Source organism: Podarcis raffonei, chromosome 14 (assembly GCF_027172205.1).
Source record: "Podarcis raffonei isolate rPodRaf1 chromosome 14, rPodRaf1.pri, whole genome shotgun sequence".
Classification (NCBI taxonomy): Eukaryota; Metazoa; Chordata; class Lepidosauria; order Squamata; family Lacertidae; genus Podarcis; species Podarcis raffonei.
This window is the reverse complement of record NC_070615.1, coordinates 52114444-52134023: the sequence shown is the minus strand read 5'-3', so window position 1 is coordinate 52134023 and position 19580 is coordinate 52114444. Positions and strand designations below refer to the sequence as shown.

Sequence of the window (19580 nt, the reverse complement as noted above, 5' to 3'; positions counted from 1 at the left end):
TGCCGCTAACTCCAAAGTTGCGGGTTCGATTCCTATACGGGAGAGCTGCCTATTCCTGCATTGACTAGATGATCCTGAGGGTCCCTTCAAACTCTAAGATCCTATGACCATATAAGCCTAGGGGAGGGATGCATTTGGCCGCCACACTACACTTCCCATCCCTCTGGGAGAGGCATTAAGCGCAGCCATAGCCATGTCTGCTCAGAAGTCAACCCTGCTGAATTCTGAGCGGAGTTGGGATTTCAGCCTCTCCTGTCCTTAATAATAAATATTTGCTGCAAGGAATTTAAGAGCCCTGCTGGAACGGGTGAAACCAGAGTCCACAAGCACAATTGCACTCTTGCTGCTGCCCCACAGCAGCTGGCATTTGGAGGCCCACGGTCTCTCATCCGGAGGTAGCAAACAGAGCCATCGTGACTTGCAGCCTTCCCAAAGAGTCTGCCTAGTCCTCCTTTTAAAGCCATTTAGGTGGTACCATTTGCCAGTCCGTCTCTCAGGTAGTCCGGCACAGGCTCTCTCTTTCCTTGGAGGTTTTTAAGCAGAGGACGGGTGACCATCTGCCAGGGGATTCCTAGAATAGTAGAGGTGGAAGGGCTCTCGAGGGTCATCTAGTCCAGCCCGCTGCAATGCAGCAATCTCAGCTAAAGTATCCAGGACAGATGGACCTCCAAGCGCTGCTTAAAAACTTTCCAGGAAGAAGAGGGAGTCCATTCCGCTGTCAATCAGCTGCAATTCTTGAGCTGCAATTCCCGCATTGCAGAGGGTTGGGCTAGATGACCCCACGGGGTCCCTCCCAACTCTACTGTTAGGAAGCTGCTTTATACTAAGTCAGGCCTACCTCACAGGGTTGTTGTGAGGACAAACAGGGGGAGAGGGAGAGCTATGGACGCCGCCTCGGGAGGAAGGTGGGACAAGTATGCCCTCAGTCACTATGCAAATAAAAGCAGGCATGTTTTGGATAGCAGCCTAAAAGCAAGAAATCTGAGGGCCGGCTCTTTTTGGCCTGCCAATGCCACTCCCAAGATGTCGTCCGGGACACGATGGTACACACACGGAAAGACAGGGAGGCAGAGAGAGAGAAATAGACGGAGACATAACGAGGAACACAGGGGCAGAAACTCTATTCCCGCGCCAGCGACGGACGGAGGCGGAGAAGCTGGAGAAGAGACGGCTCTGAGGGGTGTGTGTGTGTGTGGACCTTCTCAAGATGGCGCCTCCGCTTTCTTCCGCCTCTCCCCAAATGGCGCCTCTGAGGCGGCCGGGGAGCGGAAGTGAGGTCAGGAGCGCGCCGGAAGCTGCTCCGTCCTCGTCTCCGCCGGCTGGGAGGCTGCGCGTGAGGAAGGGCCGGCGGCCGGGGCAGAGGCGGAGGCGCTTTCGGAGGCCGAGGCCCGCCGACCATGGCCTCCCCAGGAGAGGTAACCCCGCGGAACGAGGCGCGGCAGCATCAGCCAGGCCTGGGTGTCCATGGCAACCCCGGCTCCCCCGCCCCTCGCGTGTCCATGGCAACCGCTTCCAGCAGCTCCTCCCGGGGGCGAACGTCTGAAGCGGGCCGGTCGCGTGTCGGGGGGGGGGGGAAGCGGCCCTGTTAGTGCCGCCTGCTGCTTGGCAGGGAGGGAAAGGGAGGGTTCGGCTCCTCGACGCTTGCTAACCGCCCCCCTCCAAGTCGGAGAGGCTGCATTTATTTATGTATTTCATCTATTTCATAAAAATCCAGAAAACATCGCAGGTTCCCAAAGGGGAAGCTTCTATATGCGGGTGATTGACCTTTATTCGCACGTTTGCAACTGTCCCTGGCGTCCGATGTGGTGCCAGGCAGGGCTGAACCCCCCCCCCCCGCCCCGAGGTACCTGCTCTTCACTGCTGGCTTTTCCCTGCCTTGCTGCCTTTCAGGTCTGATTTGTATCACTTATTAGCATTTCCATGAATTAAAATGAGAGCAGGTAGGACAGAGGTTTCAGCCTCTTGAATCTCAAAGTGCAGGGCAGCAACACTTTGCTGCAGTGTTCATACCCCCCCTCCTGCAAGACAATTGCATGGGCCTTAACCTGGTGTCGAAAGTTGGGGGCAGCTGGGCCTGAGCACCTCTGTTTCGCTCTGACAAGCAGCTACTTTCCAGCACAAGTGGGTGGCCCTCCAGATGTTATTGGGACTCCCATCAGCCCCAGCTGCGCATGGGAGGGGTGGGAGAGTTGCAATTCAGCAACATCTTGGGGGGGGGTCCCCCACAAATGTTGCCCTACCCCTGAGGCTTCTGCATCTCTGCTTCCTGAGGCAATTGTAATGGTCATTCAAAATGGGACCTCTTCTATGCAGAGGAGCTGCACCACCATCTGAGCTGTGCCCCCCCCCCCAGTCTCTCCCAACATTGTAACTTGAGATCTTGGAACTAGAGGTGAAGCCTGCACACCCATCCATCACCCCCTGCTCAAATGCCAGTAGATTTCCCCCCATTGCGGTAGTTGACCAATTCCCACCTCTCCTCTCCCCACCGCTTATATTTCATTCTACTTTCTCTTCATCCACAGCTGTGGTCCTGCCCCAACTTCCTTCCTCACCACTCTTCTTCACCCCTCTACTTCAATTTCTAGCCTTTCCCCCTCTTCCCCAGCCTCTGGTCTCCATCCATTTCCTTCCTATGGGGCCTTTCCCTCTATCCACAGTCACCCTCCACACAGCAGACCCTCACCACTTTTGGTTCATAGCCCACCATTCTCTCACAGACCAGTTTTTAAGTGCCTTGAGTCAGGTGTGGTTTTGCACCCGGGAGGAACTGGAGGACACAATCCCCAAAGGCCCTAATTCAGGCCTGGTTCAAGCATGCCTATGTGTCGTTTGGCATCTTGAGGCCTGCTGGCTCACAGTGGGCCTGTGATCTTCACTCCCTTGGGAACTGTTGTATTCCATTCACATGTACAAGATATTAACTTGACGACCTTTCATTTATATTTATCCACTCAACCGTAAGTCACCAAATATTGCAGCAGAGAAAACTTAAAAGATAACGTTCACACATTGTAGTCATCAGGTGATAAACATGCATGTGTGAACAAGTTTCCAGCATTTCCAAGTTGCTTCCTGTATTGCTCTTTTCTCGATTTTGTTCTTTACTCTCCTGCTCTCTCCAAAATCCCCTCTTTTCTTTGTTAACTGGCTTGCAGGTTTCTTCACTGGAAAACCCGTCATTCCATATGCTCCCCTTCAGACACATTCTCTTCCCCAGCGGTCCCCAAAGGAATCTCATTTCTGTGTCCTGAGCTCTTTTGCTTTCTCTCTGTCTCTCTCTCTTCAGGAAGTGACGAGCGACGAGAGTGGAGAGGAGAGCAATGCTATGAACTTAATGGAGTTCTCGGATGAGATCCTTTTGCACATCCTGAGGTACACCCCAGTTTCAGACCTTGTCCTGAATGTCCGAAGAGTCTGCCGGAAGCTTTCTGTTCTTAGTCTCGACAAAAGCCTTACCCACGCTGTGACGCTGCATAAAGACTATCAGGTGAGGAAGAGCCTTGAGGGAATCACGGGATGTGGATGGAGCTGGGAGGGGTACTTGTTCTCAGGGATACTGGGTTTCAGTTAAGGGATTCAGTCCCTAGCGTACATCAGGGTGGAGAAGGAGATTAGTATTTTAAGTGAAAAGGCACCATGGAGAAGGTGCTTCCTGGGTTTAGTGTAAGAAAAATGCTTTCACTTGTCTTTATTCTGGCCTCAAACAATAGGGGATTTGCTATATGGCTCTCTCTAGCAGAGAGAGTGAGAGAACAGGCTCAGTCTGACACTTTTCAGGGCTGTCCTTAACTTCACCATCAGTCTCTCCCTCAACCTTTCTTTCCCTCTGGGTGTTTCTTCAGTCTGAAGGTTAGCCTAGTTCTCTGAACACTCTGCAGGGTGATCTGGCCTTCCATGCTGAAAACACTGGAAGCTAACCCTAACCCTCAGCTGCTTTCAAAGAGAGCCCTGTAAAGAAAGAGATCTCTGGAGTGTCTCTCGCTTCACATCGAAAGTGGTGCTGGCTCCTTTTACGGATTGCTAACGTGTATTTTTGTTTCTGCCTGTTGCACACAGGTGGACAAGGACAAGGTGAAGCAGCTCATGCGGGAGATTGGCAAGGAGATTCAGGAGCTGAACATGAGCGGCTGCTATTGGCTGCCCGGCTCCACCATCGACCAGGTGACCCGCTGCAGGAGCCTGGTGAAGCTGAACCTGTCCGGCTGCAACCTCACCTCCCTCCGCCTCTCCAAGATGCTGTCTGCCCTGCAGCACCTGCGCTCCCTGGCCATTGACGTGAATCCGGGCTTTGACGCCTCCCACTTGAGCAGCGAGTGCAAAGCCACGCTGAGTCGCGTGCTGGAGCTCAAGCAGACCCTGTACACGCCCTCCTACGGGGTGGTTCCTTGCTGCACCAGCCTCGAGAAGCTGCTCCTGTACTTTGAGATCCTGGATCGGTCGCGGGAGGGCTTGATTATCTCTGGCCAGCTCATGGTTGGCGAGAGCAACGTGCCTCACTACCAGAACCTTCGGGTCTTCTATGCTAGGCTGGCGCCCGGGCCGGTCAACCAGGAGGTGGTGAGGCTGTACTTGGCGGTGCTGAGCGACCGCACACCCGAGAAACTCCACGCCTTCCTCATTTCTGCCCCCGGCGGCTTCCCCCAGAGCTGCGCTGTGAAAAACCTCTTGGACTCCATGGCCCGGAACGTGACGCTGGATGCCTTGCAGCTGCCCGGGTCTTGGATGAATGGCTCCAGCCTCCTCCAGCACTTGAAGTTCAGCAACCCTGTCTACTTCAGCTTCAGCCGCTGCAGCTTGTCCGGCAGCCAGCTGGTCCAGAGGGTCCTCAACGGCGGCAAAGACCTCCGCAGCTTAGTCAGCCTGAACCTGAGCGGCTGCGTCCACTGCCTGTCTCCCGACTCCACACTGCGGAAAGCGGAAGACGAAATTGACAGCAGCATCGCTGAGACCCTCGTCGCCTCCTGCTGCCACCTGAGGCACCTGAACTTGTCGTGCGCCCACCACCACAGCTCTGAAGACTTGGGCAGGCACCTGTGCCAGCTCCTTGCTCACCTGAAGTGCCTCCTCTCGCTGGCCTTGCCCGTCTGCTCCATCGCCGACGTGAGCCCTGTGCCCGCCGACAAGCCGTCCGTGCAGCCGGCGACCAACGCCACCTCCCCGAGTTTTGGGAAGAAAGTCCGGATCGGGGTGCAGACGTATACGCGGAACTGCTTGGAGCAGGGGAATTCCAGACCCCAGCCCTCCGTGTTTTGGACCCTGCTAGAAAGCCTTCCCTTTCTGCAGCAGCTGGAGCTGATTGGGTCCAGCTTTTCCTCCGCCATGCCGCGGAACGAGCCGGCCATTCGGAACTCGCTGCCTCCCTGCGGCCGGGCCCAGCATGTGGGGGATGCCGAAGTGGCCGCCATTGGCCAGCTGGCCTTCCTGCAGAGCCTCACGCTGGCCCAGCTGCCCAATATCCTCACAGGCTCCGGGCTCGTTCACATTGGGGCCCAGTGCCAGCACTTGCGGACTCTTTCCCTGGCCAACCTGGGCATGATGGGCAAAGTGATGTACATGCCAGCCCTCGTGGACACGTTGAAGCACTGCAGGTGTTTGCGAGATCTCAGGTGAGGGCCTCAGGTGAAGCAGAGGTGGACCAGCTCCTGAATTAGCCCAGCGCTGTTGCCGTCCCATCCCGTCACAGCAGGGAGAGATCTCTGGCACCTGGGGTTTCTTTTCTTCCTGGCAAATGAGGTTGTGTGCTGGGTCATTTTGGTTTTTAGCTAGGCGGAACTCCTAAAGAGGCAGAGGGCCTACGACTCAGGCAGCGTTAGAAACTCAGATACACAGTCATGGGAAAAAGAAAGCCTTTGAATTCTGTGGTTTTACATATCAGGCATCGTAACAATCCTCTGTTCCTTAGCAGGTCTTAAAATTTGGTAAATGCAACCTCAGAGGAACAACAACACATGACATATTACACCATGTCATGATTTATTTAACAGCAATAAAGCCAAATGTATGTATTTACCTACTTAATTTATACAGTAGAAGTATTCTAGGAAGCCAGCGTGGTGTAGAGTGTTGGACTAGGACCTAGGAGATCAGGGTTCAAATCCCAACTCAGTCAGGAAGGTTACTGGGTGACTTTGGAGTCACAGCCTTTTAGCCTACCTCACAGGGTCGTCGTAAGGATTAACTGATGAGTGGGGTGAACTATGTACTACTTGGAGATAAAGGTGCGCTTCAAAGGCAGTGAATCAGCCCCTCTGCTTACCTGCTTAAGAAAGCTGGAGATCTCCGTGTGGTTGCAATTGGACCCATTCCAGTTGCAAAACGTGCCTGGCACCTGGGGAATTCCTAGCACTGGACTCGGGTAGAAGCTGCACATTCCATCCCTGGTCCATTGACTCTAAAGGCTCTTGGTCATTAGTCCTGGGGATTACCTTTGCCTGACACCCTAGGAAACCACGGCCAGGCAGAGTCGTTGGTTTGGGCTAGATTGGTATGCGCTAGATCAGGCATATCATATCCAACTCTATAGAGACTACGATCTACTCCCAGTGTAATAAAACTGGCAGTGATCTACCCAATGTCATTGCCCATAGTTGTTGAGCTCTTTTTTGGGAAGGGTTGCATTAATTCGTTCACCAGTCCGTAGCCCTCCCTCTGTCCCCCACTCAGACGCCGGCAGCAATTGGGGTGGGTAGCTCATGAACAGGGGTCAGCAGCCTTTTTCAGCCATGGGCCAGTCCACTGTTCCTCAGACCATGTGCTGGGCCAGACTATATTTTGAAAAAACACACGAATGAATTTCTATGCCCCACAAATAACCCAGAGATGCATTTTAAATAAAAGGACACATTCTACTCATGTAAAAATAAGCTGATTCCTAGACCGTCTGCGGGCCGGATTGAGAAGGCGATTGGGCCAAATCCGGCCCCCGAGTCTTAGTTTGCCTATCCCTGCTCATGAAGAACTGGGCGAGCTCTTTTTTAACTCCCGCGATCGACATGGAGAACCCTCGCGATCTACCTGTTGATCGCGGTCGACCGGTTGGACATTGCTGCGCTAGATCATGGGTGAAGGATGCAGTGGCCCTCCAGATGTTGTTGCCCAACTCAACACAGCTAGTCGTTGGACATTACGATGGGAGATGCAGCCTGTGAACATCTGGAGGAGTGAAGAGACCAACAGGCTCACTTGGTATAAGTAGAAAGCAGCTCCGTGGGTTTGCAATATCAAGGGGGAAGGCTAGAGAAGGAAGCAATGGACGTACACTATTCAATTTACAGTTAACATAAAAGGCTGTCAGCTCATTGATGAATTTGTAGATGGTTGACCAATTGATTAAAATGCTGGTGAGTTTGCTTGTCACCAAAATTGCAAGGTGGGTGCCTTCCGGAGACATGGAGAGCAGTTTAATGATCAAAGCATCCCTGAATTGTTTGTAGCAAAGGCCATTCCTTGTTTTATTTATTTTTTCCTGCCCCCCCAACCTAATGAAACGCTAAAACTGAAATAGCCTCAAAGAAAACTGAAGGAACATGCCGTTAATTCCCAGGCCCATTGATAATAGTTGGCCTTCGCTGATTAATACACCACAGAGCCAATGGACTCAGCGTTCTAAACAGAAAAAAATATATTTTGATACGAAAGAGGATAGTTTCAAAGCAGATCCCTGGGGGTGGTGTCTGCCTGTGATTCACCCTGATTCTCAACCCGTTTCTAACTCTGAACATTTAAACAGTGATATTGTCAGGGCTTGAAAACAAAAAAGCATATTCTGATGATAATAATATGGCAACAGTGTCACCTGGTGGACGGGATGCTGTACTGCAAAAATATTTTCTGACCATTTACTGTTGTGAGTAACTTAATGTCATAAAATGGTAGAGTTGGAAGGGACCCTGATGATCTTCTAGTCTAACCCCCTGAGGTGCAGGAACATGCAGCTGTCCCATATAGGGATTGAATCTGTCACCTTGCTGTTATCAGCACTATGTTCTAACCAGCTGAGCTTTGCTTGCTCACATGTTGCTTTGATCACGGAGCAACAGTGAAAACTGTTCATTTGTCCCTCCCCTACATTTCCATGGTACTTATCACACAAGGAGTCCTTCCTTTGCTTCCCTTTTATTTATTTGATTTATTTCATAAAACTTGTTTGCCGCTTGTTTGTAGAAAACCTCAAAGCGGGTTTCCTTTCTTTGGATCTCAGTGGAGAAAACGGAAGATCAGCGTTTGACACCTGAGACACGATGCTGAGTATCAAATAAGTGAATTCTTATCCTTGTGGCAGAGAGATGTCCTGAGAGGAGGGTGGAGGAAGACACACACACACACACACACACCCTGCCAGCAGGTCATTTTCAATAGTGTTTTCCTCCTTTGGATTCCTGGAGCTGGTCCCACTCACTCCAGGCAACTGGGAAAACAGCAGTTTACAAGCTACGGCAATGATGAGACCATCTCAGGTTGCCCTGTAAATAGATAAAAGCTCAGAAGTCAGGGCGTTGCCACAGGTTTCACCTGTCCAAGAGTCACAAAAGGGAGAGGAGTGAGGCAGGAGCAGATGCAGCCCAGTTTACAAAACACCCAACCTCTTAACTGGAGCTTTTCGTTGGGGAATTGTCTTTCTCCTTTAAAACCCCACCGATGAGTTAACTCTCCAGCTAGTTCCTTCATAGAGGTTACATCAGAGGTTTCAACTAAAATCAAATGGATTCTGCCTTCCCAAAAGCTCTGTGCTGAGCTCCACTCTGCTAAAAGCAGGGGTGTTCTTTCCTCTTCCCCTCTGGCTTTGCAAACCCTTCCCCTCCTGGTAGAGTAATAATAATAATAATAGTAGTAATAATATTAAATACCATATTTTTTGCTCTATAAGACTCACTTTTTCCCTCCTAAAAAGTAAGGGGAAATGTGTGTGCGTCTTATGGAGCAAATGCAGGCTGCGCAGCTATCCCAGAAGCCAGAACAGCAAGAGGGATTGCCGCTTTCGCTGCGCAGCGATCCCTCTTGCTGTTCTGGCTTCTGAGATTCAGAATATTTTTTTTCTTGTTTTCCTCCTCCAAAAACTAGGTGTGTCTTGTGGTCTGGTGCATCTTATAGAGCGAAAAATACGGTAATTTACTATTTATACCTCATCCATCTGGCTGGGTTTCCCCAGCCACCCTGGGTGGCTCCCAACAGAATTTTAAAAGCACAACAAAATGTCAATAATAATAATAATAATAATAATAATAATAATAATAATAATTTATTATTTATACCCCGCCCGTCTGGCTGGGCCTCCCCAGCCACTCTGGGCAGCTTCCAACAAAATAATAAAATACAGTAATGCATCAAACATTAAAAACTTCCCCTAAATAGGGCTGCCTTCAGATGTAGAGCCCCCCCCGCAAGTGTCGTCTCTCCGAGGCGTGTCGTTTGGTTGACCCTTGTTTTGCCTCCGCAGGCTCGAGCAGCCCTACTTCAACGCCAACGCCCAGTTCTTCCAGGCCCTGAGCCACTGCTCGTCCCTCCAGCGCCTCTGCATCATCTCCCGGAGCGGATCTCTGCAGCCGGACGCCGTGATGGCCTTCATGACCGCTTGCCTCGAGGTCATCATGTGCCACATGTTTACCGGGGAGTCTCTCACAGTTTGCAAAACCTTGCAGCAGTCCTTGATAAAGAGGTGAGTTCAGGCAGGTGATAACGTTCAGACCATACCATTACTCCGGGCAGTCCTATATTTTTGAGGCTAAAACAGGGAACTCCAGGCGCTCCCTCCTTGGCTCAGAATGCAAAGTAAAGACATGTGAGGCTGGAAGTGCACTGAGTGACGGCATAAGTGCAACCTCGTTGCCTTTGCCCGAGCCGCTCTCAAAAGGGGCCAAGAGTTATGTGTTGCGACATGTCTGCCATCAAGGGCTCCCCTGTCTTCCAAGCTTGGCAGGACAACTGAGAACCTCCTGCAAGTTTGCAGGAGGGTGTGTGTGTTTTTTTTAAAAAAACTTTATTCCAAAACCGAAAAAGAATTACAAACATCAAATTCAAAATCCATATTCGTTTTGTAACATAAGCCTATTACATAGTTGACTAGATTAAAATATACCTAATTGCTTTAGGCTTCCCTTTGCTATATTAATTGCAACACAATTAGAAATACTACAGTGGTACCTCGGGTTACATATGCTTCAGGTTACAGACGCTTCAGGTTACAGACTCCGCTGACCCAGAAATAGTACCTCGGGTTAAGAACTTTGCTTCAGGATGAGAACAGAAATCGTGCTCCGGCAGCGTGGCGGCAGCGGGAGGCCCCATGAGCTAAAGTGGTGCTTCAGGTTAAGAATAGTTTCAGGTTTAAGAACGGACATCCGGAACGAATTAAGTACTTAACCCGAGGTACCACTGTATATTAGAAATTTTTATAAATTCCCCTATACCCCCCACTCCCCTTCACCCATGTGTGATCTCAATATTTTTTTAACTTCTTCCATCTTGTTGTGTTGTTGTAGTTTAATAATTATTCAGTTGATTCTTTTATTATTTCCTTGCTTACCCCTGCACATTTTACACATTATCTATTAATATTCCAGTTCCGGAACCATATTTTTTCATGTATTCCTTCTCTCCATCCCACTCTTTAATTATTCTCTGATTTGAATGGCCTCTAATGATTGCCGTCAATTTTGCCATTTCCACAAACTCACAGGGCTTGCTTTGCCATTCTAATAATGATGGTCTTTTCTCCCCCTTCCAATTCTTTGCGATCAATATTCTGGCCGCTGCTGTTGCATAAAAGAATAATATTTTCTTATCTCTGGGGATGTCATTAGATATTGGGCCTAACAGAAGAGCCTCTGGCTTTTTGATAAACGAAATCTTAAATAGTTTTTTCAGCGGGTGAGCAGAACCGTGTTGTGGACCTGCTTCCGCCCTCAGGCTGCTAGTTCACCATCACTTGCAGCCTCTCCCAAGCTGCCTCACCCCAGATCGGCCTCATCCTGCCCGGGGCTCCTGGGGGTTGTGGAATGGGCTCTGATTTGGGGCAGGCCGATGTCTCGGCTAAGTGGCTAGGAGATTAACTCAAGCAGTTTTCTGTGTTATTTTCCAGTATGGCTATGCATGCGCATCATTATAGCTGGAAATGTCTGAATTTTTCTTGGTTTTTCTTTGAAGCAACAACTTTCCAGCCCTGATGACAAAGAGGGAAATTTGAAAATGTGCCTGGGTGTATAGCATCAGCTTAAGGCTCAGGTACCAGCACAGAAGATAATAACAGTCCTGTGCTTCCTACGTCAGGGAGAGTTGACATCTTGTAGCTCTGCCCAATTTCCTGATCTATATTCTTGATCTTTCAATAGCTGAGTTCTGAATGCATTTACATGTATGTTAGTCAACCTTGTGTGCTTTTTTGCTCGCTTCCCCCTCCCCTCTTTAAAGTTTTATAAGGAAACCACCATATTGCCCCAGTAGATATATCGCAACACTTTGGATTTAATCCCTGCTCATCCCAGTGGCAGAATAGAAACGGCATCGGCTATGAGAAGAAGGTGAAGTTTGCAGCCTTGACAGAGGGAATAGGGCTAGGGCTTGATTTAAAAGATATCTTAGTTGAGTGAGTTTCTTCATTTAATTGATTGATTAAAAGCATTCACAAAGTTTTGCGTATAAAATCCACAGTATTTTTATAGGGGAAAATAGGCCATGAAGGCCACACGGTCGAATTCTGTGGGACCTGCTTCTCAGTAGGCATGCAGAGGATTGTGCTGTTGCCTCTTAGATCAGAACTGGCTTGGATGATACAGGCGTGTTGTACAGGGGAAGCTGTCCCCATTCTCTTCCAAGATCGCGCTCACCTTCTGTTTTTGCAAGTGCTCGGTTTTACTTAAAAACTTTCCCAGGTAACTGAAGGTGGCATTTTAATCTGTTCACAGATTCACTGTTGAAAAGTTGCCGCCCTAGCAAGCTGTCATTGTAGGCTGCAATTCTTGGGGCCGCAATAACTTCTATAGCATAGCTAGTAGACTGAGCACCCCATACCCAACTGCTTTGAAGTACTGTAAGCCCATTGAGTTCAGTGGGACTTACTCCCAGGTAAGTGTGTCGAAGACGGCAGCCAGAGCTGGGGACCAGGAAGGCTTTTCCTCTGCCGTGAATTCTGTCGGTGGCCAGAGGCTGAGAGGCTCAGCTCCACAGTGGCAGCAGTATTGGGGTGGCGAGATCGTTCATGTAGTTGGTGTCTTGTCTTTTGGCCTTCCCAAACCCACAATGTGTCTTGTAACATGAAAAGCAGACGATGCAATAGCTGCTCAGCAAGTGGCTCCCGTGGCTGGTCTTGGCCAGTTTTTCAGCCTTACCTTGCCAAATTCACATGCAGAGTTGTTGTAGGTCGAGGTGCGGCTCCAGATGTTGACATACTCCCGCTCCCCCCAGCATCGCCAGTCATCCCCAGTGATGCTCCAGCAACACCTGGAATGGCCTAACCGCATATGTAGTCTTGGTAACACCTGGATGGCCACAGATTCCCCATCCCTGCCGCTGAAGAATAGCTTCAGCCTTGAATTCACAGCGCTTTGAACGGTCAGGAAAAGTGCTGCACAACTTTGGAACTTTTCTATTACACCCAAAAAGAACTGTGGGGTGTCTTAAATCAGCTTCAGAGGAGACTTTTCTCTGTAGAGCTGCTGCCTTCACAACCATGCTGCTTTTGGCAGTGCGGCTTTTGGGAAGCCAGCCAAGACGTGGGCTGTTAAACTCCCTGCGGTGTCAGGGGTTTCTTTTCAACAGAACCCTCTCCTGTGTCTTAATTGAATTCATCTATGGGGATTTTTTTCTCTCTCCCTGTAAGAACCAGAAATTCTTTCTCCAGTCTTATCGTTCTTTGCCTGTCCTATAGCTCATAGCAGAGCTGATCTAAACTTTAATATCCTTTTTCCTGTGCTGGCTTATACTGCCCAGCAACCAGATTGCAGCTGTTTTCTTCCATTTTATACAGACTTCTTTTCTTTTTAAAAAAATATTTACAGCACCAATACAAACGACACAACAATTTCCCTGTCGGCCTTACTTTATTCCCCTTCACTTTTTGCCATTCTGTTCTCAAAGAGGGAGAGAGAGCCCTGCTAGATCAAACCGATCCACTTGCCCTGTATTCTGTCTCCCAAATGCAGCCACCCAGATCTCTCTGAGCTTTCAAAACTTTCAATGTTGGTGACACACTTTTTAGACATGCATCATTTCGCGACACAGTAATCCAGTTTTACTAGCAAACCGAAGGTTAAATGAACGCCTTTCCATCCTGGGGAACATGGGGAGCATTCGTGCGACACACCTGCACACTGCAGCCGACACACTAACGTGTCGTGACACACAGTTTGGAAAGCCCTCCTCTAGGGAGCTCACGGACAGGGTGTGATGGTGATGCTAGCTGCCCTTGTGTGTGTTTGGTCTTCTGTTCTCCCTTGCTTGTGTTTCCAAAATGGCACCACCTATTCACAAGAGGCAGGTATCCGCAGCCTTCGGGGAACCCTCAGGCTTGCCAAAGCGTCAGAAATATTCAGGGGGCAAAGCCTTAAAGGGAGGGAAACGGCCCCTTCCAAAGGTTCCTTCTTCTGTACTCTGATCAGCACCTGAGGCCTTGCAGGAGACACAACTGGCAGCTCCCAGGGGCGGGGCCTTTTCTGCGGTGGCCTCCCCCTTGGGCAACGCCCTTCCTCGTGAGAACTGCCAAGCTTCGGCACTGTGCTGTTAGGCAGCTGGACAGAACAAGGAAGGTGTTTGGCTGAGTCTTTGTTATGTCAGTGCTGCTCTAGGTAGTTGCTTTAGGAATTAATTTCATTTGTTGGTTTTTGTGTGGGTCAGTTTTCTGTAGTGCATGATGTGGGAATCAGGATACTGAACGAGGAAGGCCTTATGGTCTGAGCTGGTAGGACTCCTGCAGTGGTCCTGCCTCGCGCTGACTCGGTGCCCTGACTGAGTCCTCGGAAGAGAGACCCCACAGGTCCTCAAGGACCTTGAGATGCAGGTGGTGGTCTTCCAGAACCTGGGCTGAGGGTTCTCTTTGAGGGTCCTCTGGCATGAGACCTTCTGAAGACCCTTGGAGCTGTCAGAGGAGAAGGTGGAGCCTCAGTAACTCTGCTGCTTTCCAGTGTTCGAGCCTCTTGCCGCCGCCACGATGTTGATGCCTAAAAAACCCCGCATTGCCATCTACAAACTCCTTTTTAAGGAGGGAGTGATGGTAGATAAGAAAGATGTTCATATGCCTAAACACCCAGAACTGGCAGACAAAAATGTGCCCAACCTCCACGTCATGAAAGCAATGCAGTTGCTGAAATCTCGTGGTTACGTGAAGGAGCAGTTTGCATGGAGGCATTTCTTCTGGTATTTGACCAATGAGGGCATCCAGTACTTGAGGGACTATCTCCACCTGCTGCCTGAAATTGTGCCTGCCACCCTGCGTCGCAGTCGTCCTGAAACTGGACGACCCTGGCCAAAAGGTTTGGAGGGCGAGCGTCCTGCTCGCTTTACACGGGGAGAGGCTGACAGGGACAGCTACAGATGCAGTGCTGCTCCTCCTGGTGCTGACAAGAAGGCAGAGGCTGGAGCTGGGTCAGCTGCTGAATCTCAGTTTAGAGGTGGCTTTGAGCGTGGACGTGGTCAACCACCTCAGTAGAAATCTGTTGCTGTTTGGTTGCAATAACCCTGCTGGCTCCAAGAGGGCCCAGGCCGAAGAGCAAAGGCATGGCAAATGTCCAGAGACCTAGAGTCCTTGCGCTGCTTGTGCGTAAGGGATCTACTCCCGAGTAAGCCACCCCTGGAATTCCTTTCCTACCAGCAGCTGGGCTTAGGGTGTGGCATAGAGGGCTCTTGAGCCTTTTAGTTGCTGGAAACAGCACCAGCCTCTGGCTCCTTCTCCTTGCAGAACTCCCTGCGGTGCAGACCCTGGACAGTTTCCTGACCTTGCTTCTGCATCCCGTTGTTGTGAGCAGTGTTAGAAACTCAGATATATAAGCTAGGTGCCAAACCCTCCTTAAACCAGGGTTACCGTGGCCAAAATGGAATGCCTAGCTGCAATTTTGGGGCCAGGCGGCTCAAAAGTAGCATTTTTCAATGCAATTTCCGGTTCCTGAATTTCATTCTGATTGTGCAGATACAATCGAGTGGATAGAATTCTACAGGATGTGTTGCTAGAGTGTGAAAGCAGGCAAGACCCACAGATCCCCAGGCATCTTCACTTGGTCGCAAGTGGCTGATAACCAGGTGCAGAACGGTTCACTGAGGCTCTGCTGCACCTTGAGTCCCGCTCTCCCAGATAAACGCTTTTACCTCCTTGGACAGAGGCCCTGGCTCTGCAGGGAACCTCCTGGAGCGCAACCTCACAGACCCAGCCACGAAGCGAGCCTGAGAGCGGAGCGTGGCCCTGCGCACCTTCCTCCTGGATGCTTGAGGGGCTCTCCATTAATTTCCCCCTAGATGGAGCTGTGGCTTCGTGTTAAAAGCTCCGGAACGCCTCTCCGTCCCCCACCCGCTAATTCTGCAGGGTAAGTATTTTTCTCCACCAGCATCAGCAGCCCCTGTCGTCGCCGCTCGTTCTCCACTGCAGAAGTCACGCCAAGCAAAGAATCCCAATGACTTGCGATAACGGCACTTGCTGCACGGTGCGTTGAGCACAAGTGTTTGCAGAGGCGGCCCTCTCCCCGCCCCTCCTGCCGAACCTGCTGGGAGCTGGAGGGCGGCGTTAAAAGAAACGTTTGTGTTGCAGCAAGTGTCCTTTTGGACCCCCTGCCACCACCACCCGCCCCCAGGTACCTGTTTTATTCAGCATAAGCACTGCAGAGACTTGTCTTTTCAAGGACAGGGTGTATGTGGGAGAAAGAGAGCGTGCAAGCTAGTTACACCCATGAACAATTAGCAACCGCAGCAGGCATGCCTTTAAGAAGCAGCTGACGCAGGAGAAGCTGGAGGGGGGGGCGGCTCTGACATGCCGAACGCTGGCCGTGTGAGTGTCGACTCGTGGCAAGTCATACGTGCACATTCTGCAGAGAAGGGAAGGCAGGAGCTGTGAGAGGGCGAGAGGGATCAGCAGTCCAAATGGAGTGCCCGGTTCGATTTAACAACCTGATCTCATTATTGAGACTTGGCGCTTCATTCAGCATCAGCAGAAAGGGGGGCAGCCAGCGTGGACGACGAGGTTTTCTGTTGTAAATGGCAGGAGACCTGGGGGTGGGGGGGCTGGCTGGCTGGGACTGGATGTGGACAAGCAGGGAGGTCTAGGAAGGGGGGGGTGCTGTGGGGCTTGGAGAAAGGATAGGGAATTGGGAAGAGTGGGATGCCAGAAGGGTGTCATCAGAGCCCCTGTTGGAGCAGAGGAAAATATTTGTTTTTATTTCTTTTTGTTGTTATTAGTCTGGAAAAGATTTATAGGCTGCCTTTAAGAGCACGCTCTCTCAAGACGGTTTCCATCATGAAATATTAAACGCGCAATATGACACAATCTGAATTATCATGCACAAGCGAAACCTTCAATAGCAAAACACATTCCTGCTTCTCCCGCCCGAAAAAGCCCCACCTAAAATAAAGTCGCTGTCCATGACCCCAGACCCTCGGCAGAGAGGGGAGGCAACCTGTAGGTAGGGCAGGATGATCGCCAGTCCTGGAGAATTTGCCTGGAATCCTGGAGGACCGCTGCCAGACAGTGTAGACAAGACTGACGTAAATGGTGACTCTGTACCAGGCAGCTTCCCGTTCCTAAGGGAGAGAGGGAATGTATTTATCTCCATGCATTATTCTCCTGCACCTCTGTCGGATCCCTCTGTCACCTCTCTCCAAGCCCCTAAACATCTTGGCTTTCCCTCGCAGGAGAGATTATGAGAGAGGAAGAAAACTTTCTCCATGCCTTGAATTTCCTTCGTATTCCTACCACATGTTTCCTTCAGTCCTGTTTTCAGGAATATTTATCCTCAGCTGGTGGGTTGAGGCCAGTCTTTCACATACTTAAAGGTGGAGTCACACAAGCGCACTCAAAAACACCTCAGCCTTTTTCCCCTTTGACTTTTGTTTTAAGAGAAGGCAGAAGCTGAGACAGAAGGAATTAAATGTGGGCCTTAGAAACCTGGAGTCTCCCTAAGTACCCCAAAAGCAGCAGGCGCCGCCTTCGTTTTTCAAGTTTCTCCCTGACACCAAGAGAGCGAAGAACTTGGCCGTTTTCAGAATGAACTCTTTGCCAGGGAACTGCTGGATGTGCCATTTTAACCGCGTTGGAAATCAGATTCCACAACTTGCCCTGGGATTTTAACCAGAGAGTAAACGAGTGTTCCTTGGCATGACGGAAGCAAGAGAATCTGAGCCCAACCCCAGAGGATTGCAGCCCAGCCCCGTGATTCAAATAAACAAGGGCTGAAATCTCGCCAAGCCAGATCCAGTGTGCTTGTTCCAGGAACATATAACACTCACAGGGCATCCCCTCCAGGCTTTTGTGGCCTGCCCATCATTTCCCTATTGCTGCCTGCCATCATTCCTTGCATTTGCTGGCCTGGCAACACATAGCTGGTGTGTGTGCATGTGTGTGTGTGTGTGTGTGTGTGTGTGTGTGTGAGAGAGAGAGAGAGAGAGAGAGAGAGAGAGACTGACTTTGGGCTGTCTTGGGGCCTGTTTTGTACAGATTTGAGGAAACGTCAGCCAGCATAAAGAGATCACTAAAGGAAGTTGGTCTTGGTACGCTCCCAGGAGGTTGAAGGGCTCCTTGCTTTGCTCTGTTGTGATTGGTCCCTTGTCCTGTGGAACTCACTGCCACCGGAGGCTGTGACAGCCACCAACTTGGGTGGCCTTAAAGAGAATTAGACAACAGAGGAGAGACCTATTGATGGCTATTAGCCAGGATGGCTGCGTTCTGTCTCCATATTTGGTGGAAGTGATGCTTCTGAAGAGCAGTTGCTGGAAACTGCAGAGCAATACCCTTGTGCTCAAAGGTTGCTTGCAGGTTCCCCACAGGCATCTGGTCAGCTCCTGTCAGGACGGGATGCTAATCCACCTCTTTGTGGCTTACATCAGGTCAGCCTATTTCTCTGCCTTGCCCACTCTGACCGGCAGAGGCTTTCCTGGGCTTCAGGCAGAGAAGAACCTTACTCATCGCCTGCCAAACTGGAGATGCCGGACACCAGACCTGGAAACTCCTGGCTGCAAAACCAGGCGCTCTGCCCTGGAGCCACGTTCTCCCCCCTTGTGCTTGGCCCGCCTCCTGCTCTCCCGGGGTTGGCCTGAGCCTTCCTCTCTGAGCAATTATTCTGCCTTGCCCTTCGGTTGGATGCCTTGGGCAAGCCGCAGGGCCCTTCAGACTGCATGGTCATGTGGCTTTCCTTGCTCAAGGGCGGCCGAGGGAGCTGCTGGGTAAGAGCAGAGTGGAATTGCCTTCGGGTCTTTTTGCTTTCCCCTGACACGGCTGCCCTTCGTGTGCCCAGTAGTGCCATCTTTGGGGCTTCCCTGGTCTGAGTCCCAGCATGCTTGGCGAGCATGCACACTGGAGAGAGAGAGAGATTATTTTTGCCATGGCATCCGAGAACCCAAGGTGGAAAGCTGTCTGCTCTTGCCTCAGCACAAGAACCAAGATCTTCCGGTTTCCAGGCCCATCCCTGTCACTGATGACCTCTAGGATGGTCAAACTCCTGCTGCTTCCTGGTCTCTGTCAGAGTTGAGATACGGGAACCTGCCAAAGGAGAGCCAAGAGCCTAGACCAGGGGTAGGCAACCTGAGGCCCGGGGGCTGGATGCGGCCCAATCGCCTTCTCAATGCGGCCCGCGGACGGTCCAGGAATCAGTGTCTTTTTACAAGAGTACAATGTGCCCGTTTATTTAAAATGCATCTCTGGGTTATTTGTGGGGCCTGCCTGATGTTTTACATGAGTAGAATGTGTTGCCTTTATTTAAAATGCACCTCTGGGTTATTTGTGGGGCATAGGAATCCGCTCATATATTTCCCCCCCCAAAATATAGTCTGGGCCACCACATGGTCTGAGGGACAGTGGACCGGCCCATGACTGAAAAAGGTTGCTGACCTCTGGCCTAGACGGTCAAACCAAGAATTGGAGGTGCTCAGAGAGCATTAGAAGGGCCCACTGGATCAGGCCAATGGCCCATCTTTAGTCGAGCAGCCTGTTCTGCCAGTGGCCAGCCAGGTGCCCATGGGAAACCTGCAACAGGATTCAAGCACAAGAGCCGCTCTCCCCTCCTGTGGTTTCCAGCCACTGGCATTCAGAAGCATGGCTGCCTTCAGTTGGGGAGACAGGACATAGTCATCATGGCCAGTAGCCATCCATAGCCCCCTTCTCCATGAATTTGTCCAATCCTTTTTTAAAGCCATCTAAGTTGGTGACCTGTTGTTATTGTCCATGGAGTTTTTGAGTTGGCATCTCAAAAAGCAGAGACATTGCCTTGTCGACAAAGATCCATATAGTTCAAGCTATGCTTTTCCCAGTAGTGATGTATGGAAGTGAGAGCTGGACCATAAAGAAGGCTGATGGCCGAAGAATTGATGCTTTTGAATTCTGGTGCTGGAGGAGACTCTTGAGAGTCCCATAGACTGCAAGAAGATCAAACCTCTCCATTCTGAAGGAAATC

The 19580-nt window shown here is 50.6% G+C and overlaps 2 protein-coding genes across 3 annotated transcripts in view; both read left to right on the top strand.

Moving 5' to 3' along the window:
- The first annotated feature begins 1296 nt into the window (after positions 1-1296).
- The window catches only part of FBXL18 (F-box and leucine rich repeat protein 18), a 33968-nt gene continuing 15684 nt past the window's right edge, over positions 1297-19580 (top strand). The window contains exons 1-4 of one of the 2 annotated variants that reach the window (XM_053366009.1): positions 1297-1415; positions 3290-3490; positions 4060-5609; positions 9440-9658. In XM_053366009.1, coding sequence (XP_053221984.1) covers positions 1398-1415; positions 3290-3490; positions 4060-5609; positions 9440-9658 — 1988 coding nt within the window. In that variant the 5' untranslated portion in view covers positions 1297-1397. The other variant, XM_053366010.1, reaches the window with a different exon arrangement.
- On the top strand, positions 14098-14679 carry LOC128402126 (40S ribosomal protein S10-like). The gene has a single exon (XM_053366018.1). The coding sequence runs from the start codon at positions 14144-14146 to the stop codon at positions 14639-14641; it is 498 nt and encodes a 165-aa protein (XP_053221993.1). The 5' UTR covers positions 14098-14143; the 3' UTR covers positions 14642-14679.

Bases quoted from the DNA above. Each gene is read 5' to 3' on its own strand.
- LOC128402126 (XM_053366018.1), top strand. From the start codon at position 14,144: ATGTTGATGCCTAAAAAACCCCGCATTGCCATCTACAAACTCCTTTTT.